Consider the following 18968-nt stretch of genomic DNA (forward strand, 5'->3'; position numbering starts at 1 on the left):
GCAGAAAGGATTAGGATTTCAGATAGCAACAGTATCAGTTAGAGTTTGTGACTGTATGGGATAGAAGATAAATATTTCTGAATCTGTTTCAGGAATGAATAAAGATGATATTTGTACATGGTTTTTGATGCTGTACCTGTATATGCAATACCAAAACTTATGTAACTATATACATGCACGTATGTAACTGTTTACACAAAATATGTGATTTTTTTTTCTAAGCAGTTTTAGTACTTTATATGATGAACACTTGAAAGATGAAAAAGCTTATTTCTACACTAGATATTTCCAGGGAACTGGTGAAGACAGTCTGTCTATAAAGCTGTGAAGAGTTTGACTAGGCACTGTTTCCACATATGCACTGGCTTCTGCAGTTTGCTCTCAGGAAACCACTGGCAGTGTTGTGTTGCTGAACCCAAATGTCAGGAATGTCTGTAGGCAGGACTGCATCTCTCTGGAAGTAGGTGCAAGCCTCCTCTTATGCAATTGCTGGAAACAAAGCTGTTGCCAGGAATTATGAAATATGCTGACTGTACTGACCGCTTATGCAAATATGATCAGGTGCCTAGTTGCTGTCACTTGATTTGGCCAGTGACTGCTTTCTGCAGGAGAGGGTAATTTGAAGAATGGTTTTCGGAGCGTTTGGAAGGTCCATGCTTTTGCTTTAATTAATAGCCCAAATAAAGTGGAAAGGAAAGAAAAAAACAAGTGCTTGAATCCCTGAATTGGTTCCATCTAGTACCCAAAGAACCACAGAATCTTTGTTTTCTTCTGTACACCCGGGAAAATAGGGAACCTCGGTGATGACCTCACACTGTAGTACATGAGATGTTGTCACCTAACTGCAGTTCTACGCAGTTTCTTGTATAATAACTAGGACTTGCAGTGTTTTCCCCAAATCAGCAGAATTCTGTGGAAGAAGAACTGTTCTCTCAGCCCAGCCTATAAAGTCTTAGTGCCACTGTTAACAAAGCTTTTCTTTGTCCTTTACCCTAAAAGCAATATAATCCATTCCTAACCCCAACAGCAAGGATGGGTCTGGAGCAGTAACAGCTCCAGTGTGCCGCAGTTTCTCTTCACTTTGCTGTTCCTGCAATGGTCAGGCCACTAAAGAAGCCCTCCAGAGCCTCAGTGTGGCAAGACGTTCAGCTGATGGCAGTATTAACAAAATAAGGACTACAGGAAAGATTCAGTCATTAAGCAAATAAGCTTTGCTGCCTCTCTTTAATTAGAGTTTTGCTGTTTCTTTCCCTTCCTTGTTGCTTGTAGTGTAGTAACAGGCTTCCCCAGGCATTATCTTTTGACAGGGTGACTGTTCAGTGAATTGCAGCATTTGCTACTATTACTACAATCCCTTTCCATTCACTGCTAATCCTTTCTAAAGTCCCACTGGGAGATACATAGTTTGAAGTTCTACTTGGAAAGCTCAGTGTTCAGACTGAAGCCAGGGAAGAGCAAAAAGATACTTTTGCCTTTGAGCCAAGGATATATTAGGAACAATTCATAAAACTAGAAAAAAAACATCAGTATCTTCAAGAACGTTTGGTGGTGAGTTTAGAAGCCTGGTGTCTGCAGGTCACCAGTGAAAGGGCGAGGTGTTGATTCTGGAGGCAACTTCATTTGGGTCGTCTGGATGTTTAAAAATGTCAGAGAAATCCAGACAAAATGACACCACTCACAAAAATTCAACTTCCAGAAAACAGTGCTGTCCTCATCTCCCTCCTCGCCCAGCTGTGACCTGCTATCCCCAGAGTCCTCTGCTCCCAGTTCTCCTCCCCTCTAGGTATCAGCCTGATCGGAGCACTTGGACAACACAAGCAAGCCAACCGTGTGTATTCCAAAGCAGATGTAGCTGGGCTGCAAGAAAGTGCATCCCTTGAACCATGCACAGAGCAAGCAGGAGGAATGGAAGAGGTATCACAGTGAGGACAAGACTGATATCGTGGTCTGGACATTAGCTTAGACTTGAGAATACTAGTTAAGTTCCCTGCTGAGCTACATACAAATCTCGTGTGTTTCTGGGCAAGCTGCTTCATGTAGTTTCATTTTACAATCAGTCTGCAATCTACCTGGAAGCAAGATGCCTTGAAAACGAATGGTCCCATCCCCTTGTTTCTCTTTCACCAGGGTTGTACCTTGTGACCAGAGAGCCATAAAGTGAGTGACTTCATCAGGCTGATCTAATGGAAAGCTTTTCATTATTGGTTGCAGGAATAGGTTTCTGCTAGTTCAGCAGTCTGAACATGCTCACCTCCTGGCTGCTGTCTCACTACTGCAGCAGAAGCAGAGTAAGAGCACTGCCGAGGACAAAGTGAGCAGAACCATCCCTTTTGGCAAACTCTCATTGATGGTTTTAGCTGCAGCATGAACCTTTATCGGAATTCCTTGTTCCTCACAGTCCCTCCGACTTGAATTTGTCTGAGAATGAACACATTCTCAGTTAAATGCTCCAGTGATGGGAAACAGAGAACTACTCTGTACAGAAAATATATTAAGCTTTCTGGTGACAGTTTCTTAATAATACACTGAAACATTCTCAGCTAATTGCCTAATAAGGTTTTCTCACTTAACTGCCCAGTAGCATAAGGATGTATGTGAGTTTGGATGCTATTCCTGTGATAGGTGGGAGTCATGACTCAACCTTTGGGCACCAATGCTGTTATGCATTCCTAGCTCACTTTTCGCAGACACTCACCTTAAAATGGGAAATTAAAACTCCATCCTTTCTGCAGATTTACCCACTGACAAGCAACAGGAGTCTTTCTCCTGTGGGCTGTCCCTGCACTGGCACCCTTTTGGGGCTCCTTAGTCATGGATGGGAAAAAATCCCTGCTCTTTTACAAAAGATGCATCTTTTTTCTAATAATATGCAATAAAATAGACCACTCATCAGTAGAGAAGGAGCTCTTAGGACAGCTCGGGAACAGCTTTTATGTCACTTCAACTGTGACTGCTTCTTAATGAAGTGAGACTGTCTTCTCACAATTCATGTTACATGCCACCTTTCTCAGCCTTCCTTCTGACTCTCAAAGAATGGAAGAAAGAGTGAATGCTTTGTGCAAGGGTACAGTGCAGCAAGATGAAGATAACAAGCCTGGATGCGTCTGATTCTCAGTAAACCAAAGATGTATTTGTTTGCTTGCCAAGAGATGAATTTCCATGTGGATGCAGTTTTACAAATGTTTACCTTTGCAATTCCATCGTAATATCTTTGTGTTGACCTTGGCGTGCTTTTTGAGAAAGCACCATCCAGATGACTTTGCATGGGATTCGTTAGTCTCTTCTCTTGGCTGAGTCAAAATAAGGACCAGTGCCCAATGCAAAGTAGTCAGTGCAGTTCCTGCTGCTGCCAGAAAGAGGTCATGGAGAACCCAGACCAGATTGTCTTCATCAAATCACAGAGCTGGGGTTGCCTTTAATATTCAGGCAGGAAGGGGGTGAGACTGGAGTACAGCAGACATGACAGCATGTGCAGCCATCATCCAGATGACTTAAGCAAACCATGGTTCACAAAATCTGTGTTATTCCAAAACATCTGAAATATCTAACCTGAATTACTGCAAAAGAAAGAACCCTTTGAGTCCCTAGAAAAATAGGGTTCAGAGAAAGAAAAAAACCCACAACAAATAGTTTCTCGACAAATGGCAAGCTGTCTGTAGACTCTTTTGCTACAGTGCTATACAGTCAGCTGGGGTCTAATTGCTGCTGTCACTGGCTTGCAGCCTCTTCCGCTTTCATGTTTAGTCCTGTGGCTCATACCTGGAGTCTTTATATTTTCTATTGACCATACTCCATTTGTGATGTTCATATTTTTAACTTTCTTTCCTTTGTAGGACTCTTTTGCATCAGACTTTTTACATCAGCAGGATACGATCTTCAAGCAGTTTCTTCATTGGTTCTCCTGCAAATAGCTGCATACAACCAAAGGTACTTACAGGAGGCTGGGTGATAGTACCCAAATTAAACACATAATTCACTCTTGTACTGAATCACGTTCTCTACATGTTGCTCATAGGGAAATAACTGCTTTGAGGACAAGAAGAAGCCTGAGTAATCAGTATTTTTCAGACACTGCTAAGCAAGGCCGTACCAATGTTTCTTCTGAGGGTGATAACAGAGAAATCCTAATCTAGTGAAGGTATGTAGACAAGGTGTGGTGGTAAGCAAATAGGTAGTCCTCTATCTGAGACACTAATCACAAAGAAATGGAAACAAAGCTTTCTAATACAGGGATGAAATTATGTCTTTTATCACTTTTTTTTTAAATAATCTTGCTGTATAATTTTGACAATATTTTCAAGAAAGCTTATTTCCTCATTCTTCTATAGTGATATGATCAATTCTGCATGCTCTGCTACACATCAGTTTTTCAGAAGAAACTACATGCAGCAAACCACTCTGTGGGAATTTTGAGTGCTGATACATGACAGTGTGGGTTGTCCTCTAACAGGTGCATTTGCTTTATTCCATGATGCATTTCTGCATATGCAGGTATAGACCGCTTTTTCTGTCTTTTCCACTGAGTATTTGAGCTCAGTGTGATTTTTGCCAGTATATTAACTGTATTTTTTTCCACGTTGAAACTCAAACATTTTAATGTTTCAGCTATCCCCAGATCCCCATAAACTAAGACCCCAGATCCCCTATAAACTAATGACACTGAAGCTGGTTGTTTTTTGAAATTTAAGTCAGCTGCAAATGTTATTAACATATTTCACCATGGTAAAAAATAATGGGCATAGTGAAGAAAGAAGAGGCAGGCAGACAATGACATTTACAGCATATGAATTTTATGGAGAGGGATTTCCTCATCTCAGGTTACCCTCAGTTCCCAGTTCACGCTGCTCTGACAGCATGAGCTTGAATGCAGATCTCACATCTGATGATACATGGCTCCTTAACAAAGCATTATAGGAAATGTGTGCAAGCCCAATTTAATTAGCACATTATCTCTTGTTTTGACCAGAAATTTTACTGAAGAAAATCTCATTTGCCATTCACAATGTATTTTTATCACCAGAAGACATCTAGCAAATGAATATATTAAGCTCTGAAAAGAGCCAGCAGCAAGACTTTCACTCAGAGGGAAATGGATAACATTAAGTGCATTTCAGCTCATGCTAGAGGGTTCCAAGTTCCTTGAACGACCATCTCTTTCCAGTCTCAGCAATGTCTCAGCAGGCACATGGTCAAGGTTTTGTTTGAAAGCAAGACGTTCAAATGATGATTATGGCAATAGATCGAAGTGTGATATATTGAACCATGTTAATTTGGAGTAAATGGCAGAAAGCACAGCCATATAGTGTCAGGTGAAAGTTCCACTAGTTAACAGCACATGATAAGCCTCAGGAAAGGTGGTTAGAATGGGACAGATGAGAAGCACTGTACTGGTGTGAAACAACCCAAAAGGAATTCTCCTGCTGAAAATGCATCTGATTAAATTTGAACAGAAGTAAATGTTCAGAACATTTGGTGTTGAGGAGTTGTATAGCTTACCAGCAAGACGTGCTGTACCATTCCTTCTGGTTCTTTTAAGCAATCTCCATCAGTGTTGCATTTCATACCTTCCATTAGAGAGTCAGTGAATGTTTCCTTTTCTGTTGGCTCCTGTGTATACAGGATTTTTTAGGCCTCCTTAAAACTACAGAAAAATTTTTTCCAAATGCTATGTTTGTACAACAGAATGTTTTTTTCCGAGTGGAATCCCATCAATGTCAGTTTCACCCTCACCAGGCAATTGATCCACAATTTCATACGTTGGAGCATCAACGGGGACAACGTAACCTGGGCCTTTGACATGCATCAGTTTCCTAAACAACTTGTTTGAACAGAAGAGAAAATATTTGGTTTTAATCTTTGGAGGGATGCAAACTCTACCAAACTTTTGCACAAAGCTCTGTCTCTACTTGCTGCTTTCTCCCTTTGCCAGGATAAACAGTTTGCCCTGAAGTTTAACATACCACCTGCCATATGGTTTTTACACTAATCATTGAATCATTAAGGTTGGAAAGACCAATAAGATAATGTAGTCCAACCATCAGCCCAAGTGTGTGACCACTGTAGACCACGTCCCTCAGTATCACATCTCCATGGTTCTGAGACACCTCCAGGGACAGTGACTCCACCACCTCCCTGGGCAGCTATGCCAGTGCATCACCACTCTTCTTGAGAAGAAATTTTTGCAGATATCTAACCTGAAATATTGCTGTCTTGGAAAACTCTACCATGAAACTGAAAAGCACAAGAAAAAAATTAGTAGAGGGTCTCAGTATCAGGCAACTTGGCAATATTTTCCTTAACTGGAACCTTTGCAGTGCTGGGCACAATATAAAGTTGGGTGGCTTTCTCCTCTCATGTCCAGCAATATAAATCCTGTAGTCTTCTGCTTTCAGAGTCCTGCTGTCCTGCAAATATTAAGCAGAGCAGCCACCTCCTCGGTTCTATGACATGATCTGGCCTTTTCCCAAAGGAATTGCAGTGGTTTAAAAAGCAATAGATCCAGCTGGGGATCTTTCACTTGAATAAATACCTGTAAACTGGTTTCAAACTCTTCTAAACCATATTATTAAGGATGACAAAGCTACCACAGCTCAGAGACCTGAGGCTGTGGTTGACATTGATTATGTGGAGGGTTAGTCACTTCACTTAAATGTTACTTCACCCCAGTCATCAGCACCAGGGTGTATGCCTTTCTACCTGGCAGCTCTCTGATGGTGTAATGAATGTGTGCCTAGGGTCTGTAACCAGTGGGCAGCTCAGTGTTGACAAAGGGATCAGGAAAGAAAGCAGCACTTGACAAGGCAGAATGGGAATGGGAAGGGCTGTGGGCAGGGGATAAGAGAAGCCAGTTGAGCCAACCCAGTTTCCTTCAGATTGGCTTTTTTTGTTACCAAGGACAGCATGGCACAAAGTTCTAACATCTCATTGTACTGGGGCACATGGAGTTCACCTCTAGGAGCCATGGACAAAATGCTAAAAACAGTAGTAACCAGGGGTGCCTGGAAATAACACTGATGACTAAAGACCTTCAGCACAACATAGTGATTTCTTCCATGTTCCCACCACTCATTGCTGTCCTACCACTCCAGCACCAGGATTGCAATAACTTCAGCTCTGTCCCCATGACTTGCACATCTCTCAGCCAGTCTAGGAGCTGGGGTGTCTGCAACCCTGTACAAGTACATGAAAAATGATCTCTGGGAATGAAAGCAGAACTGTTCTCAAAGACAGTGTCTCAGTGGACGTAATGTTCCACTCCTTGAGAATACATCTTGTCATTAAGCCTCTTCAGTGAGTAGCAAGATGACAAGATGAGTGAGCAAAGGCAGTGAGAGATGTAATCTCCAGCAGAGTTAGTGAAGAGGAGGAGGTATGGGAGTGTAGGGCGGAGGAAAAACACAGATAAAGCTGAAAAGAAGAATGAGCAGAAGTGTGTAGGCCCTGGAACAGCACTTGATATAGTGTGTAGTCGACAGGCTGGATTATTCATGGCTGTTACTGCTATTGTGAAACCCACTACTGTTCTGATTTCTCTTCCAGCTTGCAGTTACTGGGTTGTGGTTGAGCAGTGCTAGTATCTGGTCCATCTCAGCATGACTTTCAGTAGCTATCACTTCTTTTTAGTAACATTCTTCTTCATTTTAAACTTAGGAAGTTCACATGTACCATGATGATTTAATTACAGATAGTTTATATCCCAGTATAAAAACACTGTGGTCCTCATACAAGTTTAATCCTATAAAGCAGTGATTATAGCTATACTGAGCTCCAAGATTTGAATCCTTTCCAAGAGTGATTTGCACTCAAGAATACTACAGCAGTTTGCCTTGTCATAGATACAGAAGAACTTGGCTGTCACCTCCAGCTCTATCTTTAAAATGTCTCTCTCTTGAGTGGGATCAGTGCCTGTAAGCTACTATGTCAAGAAAAAGTTCTTTCAGAATTCCCGCATCAAATCTTTATTTATATTTTCTTAATCTGAGCTACCTCCAGTGCCTCTGTAGTTACTGTGGTGTCCTTTTTATGGTATAGAACCACAGAGAAGAAAAAAATGAGATCTTCCAACCACCATCTATTACTCACTGGTCATAGTTTTCAGCTTATCACTGATGTGCCTATAATACTCATGCAGAGAACAGTAAGAGGAGACAGAACCACGGTATGATGAAAGGATATAAGTGGTGGGAAACCAGAAGAGAAGGTGAATCCTGGAGTAGAGTTTACATGGAAAAGGAATGGATGGGTGTAGGAAATGAAAATTGTGAGGGAGAGATTGCAACGGGATTGAATGGAAGACTGAAAGTACAGTATAAGTTATAATGAAGAGAAGGACCCAGAGAAGACAGGAAACAACTGTGTGTTCAGAAAATCTCCAGATGTTGTCTTCCAAAGTCTCTACATTCCTCTGCTGTGAACAGTTAGCAGTGAAATCCACTGGCAAAGTGAATACCTCATCCCACATTTATGCCTCTTCCAAGCAGAATGGATAATGTTCTTCTATTGCAACCAGTTACTGTGTTCATTCAACATGCAGAAGGTCTGAATACAGAGCTGGAGATCCCAACCTTGTAGTAACCCAAACAAAGACAGCATGATTCTACATCATTCAGAATGAATTTTTAAAAATGACAAACTGACAATACATTATAACAATGATTACACTGCCAAGTTACACGTTCACACTGCTAGTAACTGTAAAATTTAAGGTTTTTTGAATTCACATTGACTCTTTTCATCTTATACATGGGAGATGCTTACCTCAAACTCAGACATTAATGCACTCATATTCCAATGCGTTTCCATTTTATTTTCTTTTATTTCCAACCTGCCAACAAATTAAAGTGTCTCAGGATAGTAAAACCAAAGTAGGCTGGTTTAAATGCGCACTTTCCAAAGTCTCGAGGTCAGACTACTCACAGAAATGACAACTGCTCAGCTCTTTCTTAGGCCTTCTGTTCAATTTCACTGAGATTTGCTCAATAGTGAGCACCATAGCAGTCCTACTTGGCTAGGATAGGAAGGCACAGAATGCAATCTTCACAGCTGGGAACCATAGTGTCTTTCTTTGAATGCTCTTCAAAAGGAAAGAAAAAGTAGATAAGATCTTTGCAAGAATGTCTGGGACATTCACAAGGACCATACCAAAGGTACTGGTGGTCTGGATCTTGGCTTGTCTCCACTTTCTGAATAGTGCTGCAAGAGACTAATGTCAATATACTGGCTGATTGAAGAATGTTTTTACATCTGAGAGGAAGTTCACTGAGGTACAAGTGTTCTGTGATGTCCTCAGCCTAGCGTGGGATTGCACAGATCTTGTACGGATGGGGCTGCAGTGTACCCCCAAAAATGGGCTCAGTGTTGATCTTCGTCACTCCCTCGGGGAGCTGGAAGGTGAATGACCGTATCAGGTTGGCAAAGAAAATGAAGAGCTCAGTCCTTGCCAGATGCTCCCCCAAACACACCCGGTGCCCTGTAGGAGAAAGAGGGCAAGGACAGTGAGTAACTAGGAACTTAATAGTTTGACAGTCACTTTGTTTGTTCCTGCCTTAAGCAGAGGGGACTCTTATTCAGGACCAGGATCCTGAAAGCCACAGAGCTAAAACTTCCTGAATTCTTTCTCAAAAAGTTCCCTTCAGATGTTAGGAGACATCAAATGAAAAGCCCTGAATTATCACCATCATTTCTTTCTTGACCTGGCAGAAAATGGGAGATTCTGAGCTTCAATGTCAGACCCAAAGTATCTGACAGTTATTCGTACATGCTTTATTAGTGACTTAAAGTCAGTGGGTCAATATTACCTAGCAACAGCATTTGCAACTGAACAAAACTTGGTCATATACAGGCAAACCAAGAGGTGTACTGTTCATTGCCAAGTGTTCCTAGCTGGAACCAGTGGGATGAATGGCACAGAAACCACGTAAATTAAAGAAAACAAGTTAATAATACATTCACATCAGGGAAAAAATACATATGAAAATACAGGAAAAATAATACAGGAAAAAAAATGAAAACAGCACCAGTGAGTGACTGTAGTATACAACATACAACAAACCTAGCAAGTTCAGGTGTTCAAGTGGCATTTGCACTGCACTGACCTAAAGAGCACTCTGTGGCCTGACAGCTCAGAATTGTCTCCCTCAGCCAGTACTATCCTTTAAAAGCAGCAAACAGTCTGTCTGAAGAAATATTCATATCTCTGTATCCTTCATCTAATCTATTGGGGCCATTTAAATCACTGGTGCTCTTACCTACTGAGAATGGTAAGAAGGCTTCTCGATTTACAAAGCTTCCTTCTTTATCCAGGAAGTGGTCAGGGTTGAACTGTCGAGGAGTCTCCCATTGCTCGGGATCATAGAGAACAGATGCTATATTTGGAATAACAATGGTGCCCTGCAAGGAAGAAACTATTGGTACAGTTCTATGGATTTCCTCACTTATCAGTTACTACTGTCTTGTGGATAAATTATGTTTGTTGCCATTTCTTTTCAATGATCATTTATCAGGTGGTTGGAGTACTGTCCTCCTAGAAAATGTAAACTGTTAAGTCATTCTCTTTTGGAAATTATCAGTTCTCAGTCCCACAGCCATGTCAGTGGGAGTTAATAGTATTAGTGGTTTTGGTACAACTGCACCATGGTGACCACTTCTGCTGCTAGTTTTAATGCCACTTCTAGTGATAACCCACAGCGGTTAACCCAGGTGCTCCAGGGTTATGTGGAGAACAGTTTATAGGTGGAAGATGTGATGCTAAATTGAAATGTACATACCTTTTTGACGGGATAACCCAGCAGTATTGTGTTCCTCACACACACCCTGGGCAGGCCAACAAAGACAATGTTGCTGAAGCGCTGGATTTCATGAATCACAGCATTTGTATAGGGCAGTTTTTTCCGATCCTCATAGCAGATGGTCTGGGAAGGACCCAAAACAGCATCCAGCTCCTTCTGCACTTTCTCTGTGGAGAAATATTCACCACTTGAGAAGGGAAAAAAGCATCAAATGTTTCAACTGCTTTCTTTCTTAGAGAAATAGAAAAATTCAGTATTTCAGCATAGTACATGAAGTCTTTAGCATATATTATCTCAGTTTAATATATGAAAATAAAACTCAAGAGGAACAAAAAACCTCTGTGGCCCAGAATCATAAGCAAGGACCACACTGTGCTTATTCCAGTTCTGATGTTTCGCTTTCAGCATGCTTGGATAATGCAGCATGGGTCATTCAGATTCAGATTTTGAAAGTATTCAGGGATTGCTCGGTTTCCCTTATCTCAAAATCTAAGTCTCACTTTCAGAATTTACATACATGTCTTACTCTCAGTGCATGCTCAGCATCACTTTGTGCCAAAAATGGAAGAGGACCATTCAGCCACCTGGTTTGGTCAGCTCAGAGGATGGGGCTCTGTTTTTTTCTGCTGCTGAAATGTTAGCAAGTTGGTTTTAGTGTTTCCAGAGGGTCATAGTCAAGCTCATCTTATGGCTTTTGTGCATGCAACTCATTACATTTAGTCGTTCACATTGGCTATACTCACAGTATTTCACAGGAAGAATCTCTCTCACCTTGGATATCTGGATTGACTACCATAAAGAGCAGTCCCCAGTACAAGGTTGTGCTTGAGGTCTCTGATCCACCGAGGAAAAGATCATTTATAACATGCACCAAGTTGTCTTCATCATACTTGGGCTTGTCTTCATCTTTAGACTGTAGATGATGATAAAAAGTTTAAGTGAAAGCATAAAAGTTAGATCATCCTTTATGCCTTCTGCCTGAGTCATTGTTTCCACAGCTGGCACATGCACAAAGAATATTCAGAGTTACAGTTTTTGATGAGTACTAAGAGGTGAATTGTTTCCCAAATGTACACGGTAAGTCTGCATTGCTCTTTTTAGTAATTTTTTTTAGTAATTTTATTTAATTTTAAAAAGGAAAATAAAAAGAAACAGGCAGGTTTACACCTGTTGACTTGGGAATGAGATATAGTGGGCAGTATTGGTGCTAGGTGGACAGTTGGACTTGGTGATCTTAGAGGTCTTTTCCAACCTTAGTGATTCCATGAATTCTATGAAAAAATTAGCTGCAACTTCTACAGTCAGTACAGAATGTACTTGTAAATATGTGGCTCACAACGTGTCGATCCCTGTGCTTTGGTCTCAACAGTAAGCTATCAAACAGTGCAGTAAATAACAAAGAATAAAACATCTGAATAAAAGAGTCTTAACAGAAGATCATGGGAGTTGTTTCCTCTCTCAGTTTAGGATAGCTGTCAAGTGGTGGAAGAAAGGTATCTAAGTATTTTCTTCTTATAATGAATAAAATAGAAAAACATTTAGAGAAAATTCAAATAAAAAGATGCATCTTTGCCTCTAAAGTGTTTACTTTAGTAAATCTTATAGGAGCCATTCATGCCTGTTGTAAAAAAGAAGGATGTATCACCAACATTGAGAACATTGCAGCCTGACTAGCTGAATGATGACGACCAGAGGTAGTAGTTACATATACATCATCACCTCTAAGAGATACTTCTTAGGTATCTCAGGTTGCTTCTTAGCTTCCAGAGGTATTCCAAAATGATAAAGTTTGAATCAGAAAACTCTGTGTCCATAACAGAGCCTCTTTAGCTCATGGGACACTTCCTGCTAGGGAAATGAATAACCTGGACAGGAAGAAAGAGTAGCAGGCTTACTGTGGCACTGTTTGTGAAAACAAGTCTATGAAATGCAACAGCCTGTGATGAGGCTTCAGAATGGATGATTTAGTTGTCTTTTTATGCCTTACATACTCCATCGGTGTGCGATTAGGCAGAACAAATACTTACTTTTTCTATCTCAGCCAGATAAAAGTCAATGAAATCCTGTGGTTCATCTGGTGCCCCTCTCTCCACATGTCTTCTGATCTCCATCCTTGAAAAAGAACTCAGGACATCGTAGCAAGACAACACTCTCTTATGAGGACCAGGGAGACGGCACATCAGCCAGGGGAGGATTTCGTACAGCTGTGGGAGTGACACACCAGTGGTGGTTATACACCAGGACCTAGTAAGACACTTCTCTGGATCTAAGGGAAAGTATAGCTGGAAATGCTCAAGGATCCTGTTTGCTTTTTTCATCCTGTTATCTATTAGTTTACACCAGTCTCTCTCCTCTAAACCTTTGGACTGGGATGTTCTAAGCTTGTAGCAGATATTTGTCTCATTACTTCCTAACAGGATTTGTAATTAAATATTGCACTGTGCAACTTCAGAGGGTATCTTGAACCTTGTCTGAAGCCTTACATTATTACTGAGGCAGTACTGGCACAACTTTCCTTCTATCTGTTTAAGTAGTGGTTTTACTATGGGTGAGTTGAATAGTGTTACTATCAGTTTGTTGAAGGTTTACTACCACATTAATATTTTGGCTTCCTTTTTCCTATAAAACTCAAATATCAATGGAATTTGCCATGCCATTGAAAATCCCCATTACCCATTTTATTAACTGTTAAGAGTGCTAACATCAAAATGTAACTAATGGGGAAAATTTAGATGAAAGTTGGCTTTCCTTGTATCTTATGGGAGTTATCTAACGAAAAATCTCAGACAAAACTTGAATCATGAGACTGTCAGAGAACACATATACTGTTTTTTTACTATTGCAAGTTGCTCTTCATTTAGTGAAGACTTATTTCTGTAATTGTCCTTTCATTTTTTACCTAATTCAGAAAAAAATAGTATGTCATTTACTCACCTGATAAATGAAGCTGCCTGCAAAACGAAATATCTCCTCTGTGGCACTGATCAGCTCATGGAAGGTTTTGTCTTCATCAGAAAAGTGATATCCAAAAACGACGGCACAGATTACATTTGAAATAGAATGGAAAAGAGGGAAAGAAGGATCCATAGGTCTTCCTGCAAACACAGTAACTAGAGTTCACTTTCAATATTTTCTTCCTTACACAATCAGAACAAAAGATTATTGGAGATTGCATAAAAAAATCATCCTTTATTGAGCTGGGCCATGAATGGGGACAGATGTGGCATAAATTTATAGTCACAAAAATAATACATCATCTTTGAGTGTAGCTCTAAAACAGTCTCACAGCCCTTCCTGTTAGGGAAGGCTAAAGGGGCAGAATGGGTGGATAGAAACTGCAAAGTAACACAGCGATTATATATCTCTACATCAGAAACTGTAATTATTTCTGATTATTATTATTTATTAATTTTTTAAGATATAAGAGAGTCATCCATCAAAACTTATTTGGGTAGAAGTGATTCTGGCTTGGAAACTGCACTGAGCTAGATAATCCACTGAAGTTCCCCTCTCACCTCCTGCTTTTGGTTCTATTGCCAATAGTTGTTTAGCCAGACAAACACTAAAATCCCCAGTTTATGTTATGGCACTTGGCATCATTGGGATTTAGAAAAAAGACTCATCTCTGTGAAACTCGTTAGTTACCAATTGTGGAGAATCCATGATTGACCTTGCCATGCAATCCAGTGACATCACATCACGGTTCATTCAGTAAGTGATAGATAAATGATAAACACAAGAAAGAAGGATTTCAGAAGTTTACAACTTCAGTAAGTTTAGAAAGAGCTTTTTGAGAAATTCCCACTTGTAATACTAAACTCTGTCCACTCTTCAGGCTTCGGTGAGTTTGGCTATCCCATTCTGTACCCACTCTGACCCTAGAAAGAGGTGAATAAGCTTTCATACTGAAGGTATGGATCTAGGAGTGAAAAGTGTCTAATTTCATAGAAGATAGATACCTTTCAGGTTCCTAAAGAGCTCCACAAGGTGAGCGGCCTCCTCTTGCACTCGGTACTCCAGGCCTTTTTTCCCCATTCCCAGGCTGCGTAGAGTCATTATTCCGAAGCGTCTCTGCTGCTTCCAGGAGCGACCACTTGCCAGTAAAATACCTGAGAGCATTCCCTGGTATATTAATATTTACCATAGACACAAATGATTAATTTAAAAATAATATATTATGAAATACATGGAGTAAATCAGGGAAATACATGGAGTAAATCTATCACTGTGATAGATGTGTATTTTGGAGGTCAAATTTCAGTAATCAGAAATCATAGCCCAGTATATCCAAACTTTATGGAAGGTGTTTGGCAACCACGTATATTACACATATAGTTGCCAAACCTACAAGGATGCCTTGTGTTCATGCAACATGCAGCAAAATCCCTTGCAGCAGGATGGATTATTCCATAAAGAGAGCAAGACTGCTGAGTTCTGAACTAGGATTGCACACATCTTAAACACAGTGAAAAAGATCACCTAGAAACAACCTGATCTGGGGTGTTTCCCAGGCTTGGGAAAGCTGAGGATAAAAGGCATCACGACAGATAGCAGGCTAAGCTTAAGGGCTAATAGGGGATTTGGGAAATATCCATTGGAAGAACATTGTGAATGGGAGGGTAGAGGGTTTGACAAGACTGAGGCAGGAGTGTTTGCAAAGTCAATATTACTCTGCATTATTTATCATTGTGCAGGAAATTTTCACCTTTTCCTTTGGCCATTGCTCTGAGGAAAGGAGATACCATTCTCCCAGCAACATCTTCAGGGTGTGTCGTCATGCCATCCTTCACAGCTTGAAATCCATTCAGTATGATCACTGGGGTCCACCCAAACCACAAGGTATATATGTTGCCATAAGTTTTTGCCAGCTGTAGATGGGGAAGATTCCAGAAGAGAACACATGAAACTCCATGCATCTCCAGAAGATTCTTACTCACTGGCCAAATGGCCAGCTTTATGTGAGAATATCATCACTATGAATAGAATTAGAAGCAGAAAAAAGACTTGTTTTTCTGAGAATGAGATTTTCTGCAGCCAATCTTAATTACCTTGGGGAAGTGACTTCCCTTTCAAAGCACAGGCTGCAGCAACTTTGCACCTAAAGAAAGAAAACTTCGTATTTTAGGCTGTGACATATCCACCCCCAAAGTTTGTACCTAGTTAATAGAACAGCAACACCGTGCACATCTACAGGGTTCTGTGCCTCCAGCTAACCCTTCTGTTGAAAGAGGAAACCATCTGATTAAACCTGCTTCCTCTGTGAGCTCCAGGAGAGAAGATGGAACCATAAATTAGCCAATAGTTCTGCTGTGGGTTGCAGCTAAGTCACAGTGCTAAGAGCATTGACCATTGGAAACAGTAGAAGTCCCCAAGCAGGGACAAGAGTATGACAGAGGAGATTCAATTAATCGTGGAAAAAGAACTTCATGCAAGAATGGGACCCCATTCCCACAGTGATACAGAAAAAGTGGTGGACTCTGTCTAAGACACTACCAGAATTACATTCAATTGGTTGCAGCAGTCACTTACTTCTCTTAAAGAAACACATCTGGAGAATCATGTAATGATAGAATCATAGAATGGTTTGGGTTGGAAGGGAACTTTAAGATCATCAAGTTCCAATCCCTCTGTTATAGGCAGGGACACCTCCCTGCTGAGTTATCAGCAACAGAGAAGCATCGTTTTTAACCCGGTATTCTCATTGCTAAATAATGAGTCAGAAACCCCATCCACAAGTTTTTTTTATTCTTAAGAATCACTGAGCTTATTGTGAAGCCAACATATTTCACATAGCCTGAGTACAGGAATCAAGTTCATCTTTACATATCGATATAAAGATGAGTTGGAGTCAATGATAATGATCCATATGGGTCCTTTCCAACTCAGGGTATTCCATATCCAAACCTTATCTGTCACTCTCCTAAGACATAAATATGTCATTTGGCTGCTAATTTATCAGCTTTAAGTTGTGACAAAAAATTAGCCAATTAGGTGTATCTGAAAATAAATACCTTCATCAGAAGATCCCGATGAAACTGAAAGTTCAAGTGCAACAAGTTTCCAAGCAATGGGAGAGGAGTTGGTCCAGGAGGGAATTGCTGGCGTGCCTTCTGCAGTTTGAGAAACTGAACACTCAACAAAAAAATTACCAAAATAACAAGAGCTTGACTAATTGTCAGCATTTCACAGCCAATTTTTCTTCCTGTCTCTGTCAATAATAAGGTATTGGAGCTTAGGAAAGGTGATCTTCCTCCTCGTTACACCAGTTCTCTTTGTAGACTGAGTACTGTAGAGTCTCAGTTCTTTCCCTCCCTCTGTCCCTCCCTCTTTATCACTGCCTACCCTTTTCTGGCACCCCATCTATTCCCCATTACTGAGATAGATCAGGCTGATCCCTGACCAGAGGCATACCAAGCTGTCCGTATGTTGCCACAGCCTGAAAACATGGAATTACTTCTGCTGAAGCCTTCTGAACCTTAAACACACACGTAGTTGTTCACCTCCTAATTTCTGAATTCAGATTATGACAGTTAAATGTCAGCATGTAAATAGTAGGTGTTAGCAGGTGTTAGCAGGTGTTTTAGTCTCAAACATTATTTATCCTTACATGAAGTTGCAAATTCAGATTTGCCTGCTAGTACACAAATAGCATTTTCCTCAACTGAGGATTTATGATACAAAGATAATGATTACAAACATACATCACAATATCAAAACATTAATATTATGCTGCACCTAACATTTTATGACATATGAAATTCTAATTGCTAGTAATTTATATTTTTGAGTACATCACTTCTGTTAAGGGTTTTATTTTCCTTGGTTTATTTTCTACCATGTCAATTGCAATTTCAGGATCCTGGCTATGATGACCAGTTGTCAGCAAGTTTACAGAACACATCAAGAATCCATCCTCTGATAACAAAGACATTCACACCTACTACACAACAGAGAAGGGGAAAGCATAAAAAGTGTCACTTATCGGATCTTATCTTGGATTGGAAAAAGAAAGCATCTTCATTGAAAAACGAAGTGCAAGTCTGAACAAGAAACTGTCCTGTCCTCCCACATACATGTGGCATTTTGCAAACCTGGCAAATTAGGGAAATAAGTGACTCAGTGATATCATTCTGTCTCCTTCGCTTGGCCCAACATTACAGCTATCATACATACCTACATGCCTACACTATACAAGGAAGGCAGAATAGAAAAGTCATTTTTTATGACCTTATCTATGCAAAACTAATAAATAGACATTATGGGCTGCATTTGTGGGAAGGGGGCTGAGGTTTATGCCATAGAGTTAGAACTGTCTGCCTCAAAGTTGGAAATACTTGTAATAGGAATTGGCAAAATACAGTATCAGCACATATGGTTTCTTCACAAAAAATATCAAATATTGAAAAAAAAACCCAAAAAACCATGTATTTGCAGAAACAGTGTGGCTCAGGGCCTGTCTCTACCTTGAAAGAGTTCATATGTTCAAAACCAGGGCTTCCAGGAGTTTACTGTACACCACCACTCAAGATAGAAGGATGGATGGATCTATAACTTCAATTTACTTTATACAGTACTAATGAGAAGGAATGATTTCATTTCTCTAGTTCCCAATCTATCAAGTAGCTCAGGGTGCTTTATCATTATTAGCCACACTTACAGTATGTCAAAGCAAAGATATATATTCCTATGAGCCCTACAGGATTATTTATATTTAAAAGCTGTAACGGAGCAGACTTGCTAATCAGACAAGTATTAATACCCCTACATTTACACAGCAGGAACTTAAATAATAGTCAGCTGTGAAACATGAAAGGCAGAATCAGTCCAACTCAGTAATATAATTACTACACTCCATTTGTAGCAATACATTATCCCAGATTAGTACAAGTGGAGCTGTACCAACTCCCACTGCCTATCTTCACCCTACACCTCTCATTGTAAGTCCTTTGTAGTCAGGTATTTACAACTCCCCAGAGTCATTAATTAGTGTGTGGCAAACAGATGAAAAGCAACAGGAGGCACATTCCAGGGGAAGGGTATGGCAGTGCTGGCCAAGTGGTCATCGCAGAGGGTCAGGGGCTGGCATGTAACTGTGAGAAGACATCACATCCTCCGACAAAACCTGGAATGTTCTGAGCCTTCAATTAATTATGCTGCCGTTCCTGCTTCTCCCCTTGCAGG

At 40.4% G+C, this 18968-nt stretch overlaps 1 protein-coding gene across 1 annotated transcript; it reads right to left on the reverse strand.

Moving 5' to 3' along the window:
• Positions 1-8909: 8909 nt before the first annotated feature.
• Positions 8910-16969, reverse strand: LOC136055920 (cytochrome P450 2J6-like). The gene is made up of 9 exons (XM_065747784.1): positions 16799-16969; positions 15493-15655; positions 14747-14896; positions 13722-13882; positions 12815-12991; positions 11559-11700; positions 10767-10954; positions 10248-10389; positions 8910-9469 (listed from the first exon to the last, which is right to left on the reverse strand). Exons 1-9 carry the CDS (start codon positions 16967-16969, stop codon positions 9291-9293), a joined length of 1473 nt encoding a protein of 490 aa, XP_065603856.1. The 3' UTR covers positions 8910-9290.
• Between the last annotated feature and the right edge of the window lie 1999 nt (positions 16970-18968).

The sequence above is a fragment of the Cyrtonyx montezumae genome, unplaced genomic scaffold (genome assembly GCF_038088225.1).
Source record: "Cyrtonyx montezumae isolate F1298 unplaced genomic scaffold, pur_monq_1.0 scaffold_5, whole genome shotgun sequence".
Classification (NCBI taxonomy): domain Eukaryota; kingdom Metazoa; phylum Chordata; class Aves; order Galliformes; family Odontophoridae; genus Cyrtonyx; species Cyrtonyx montezumae.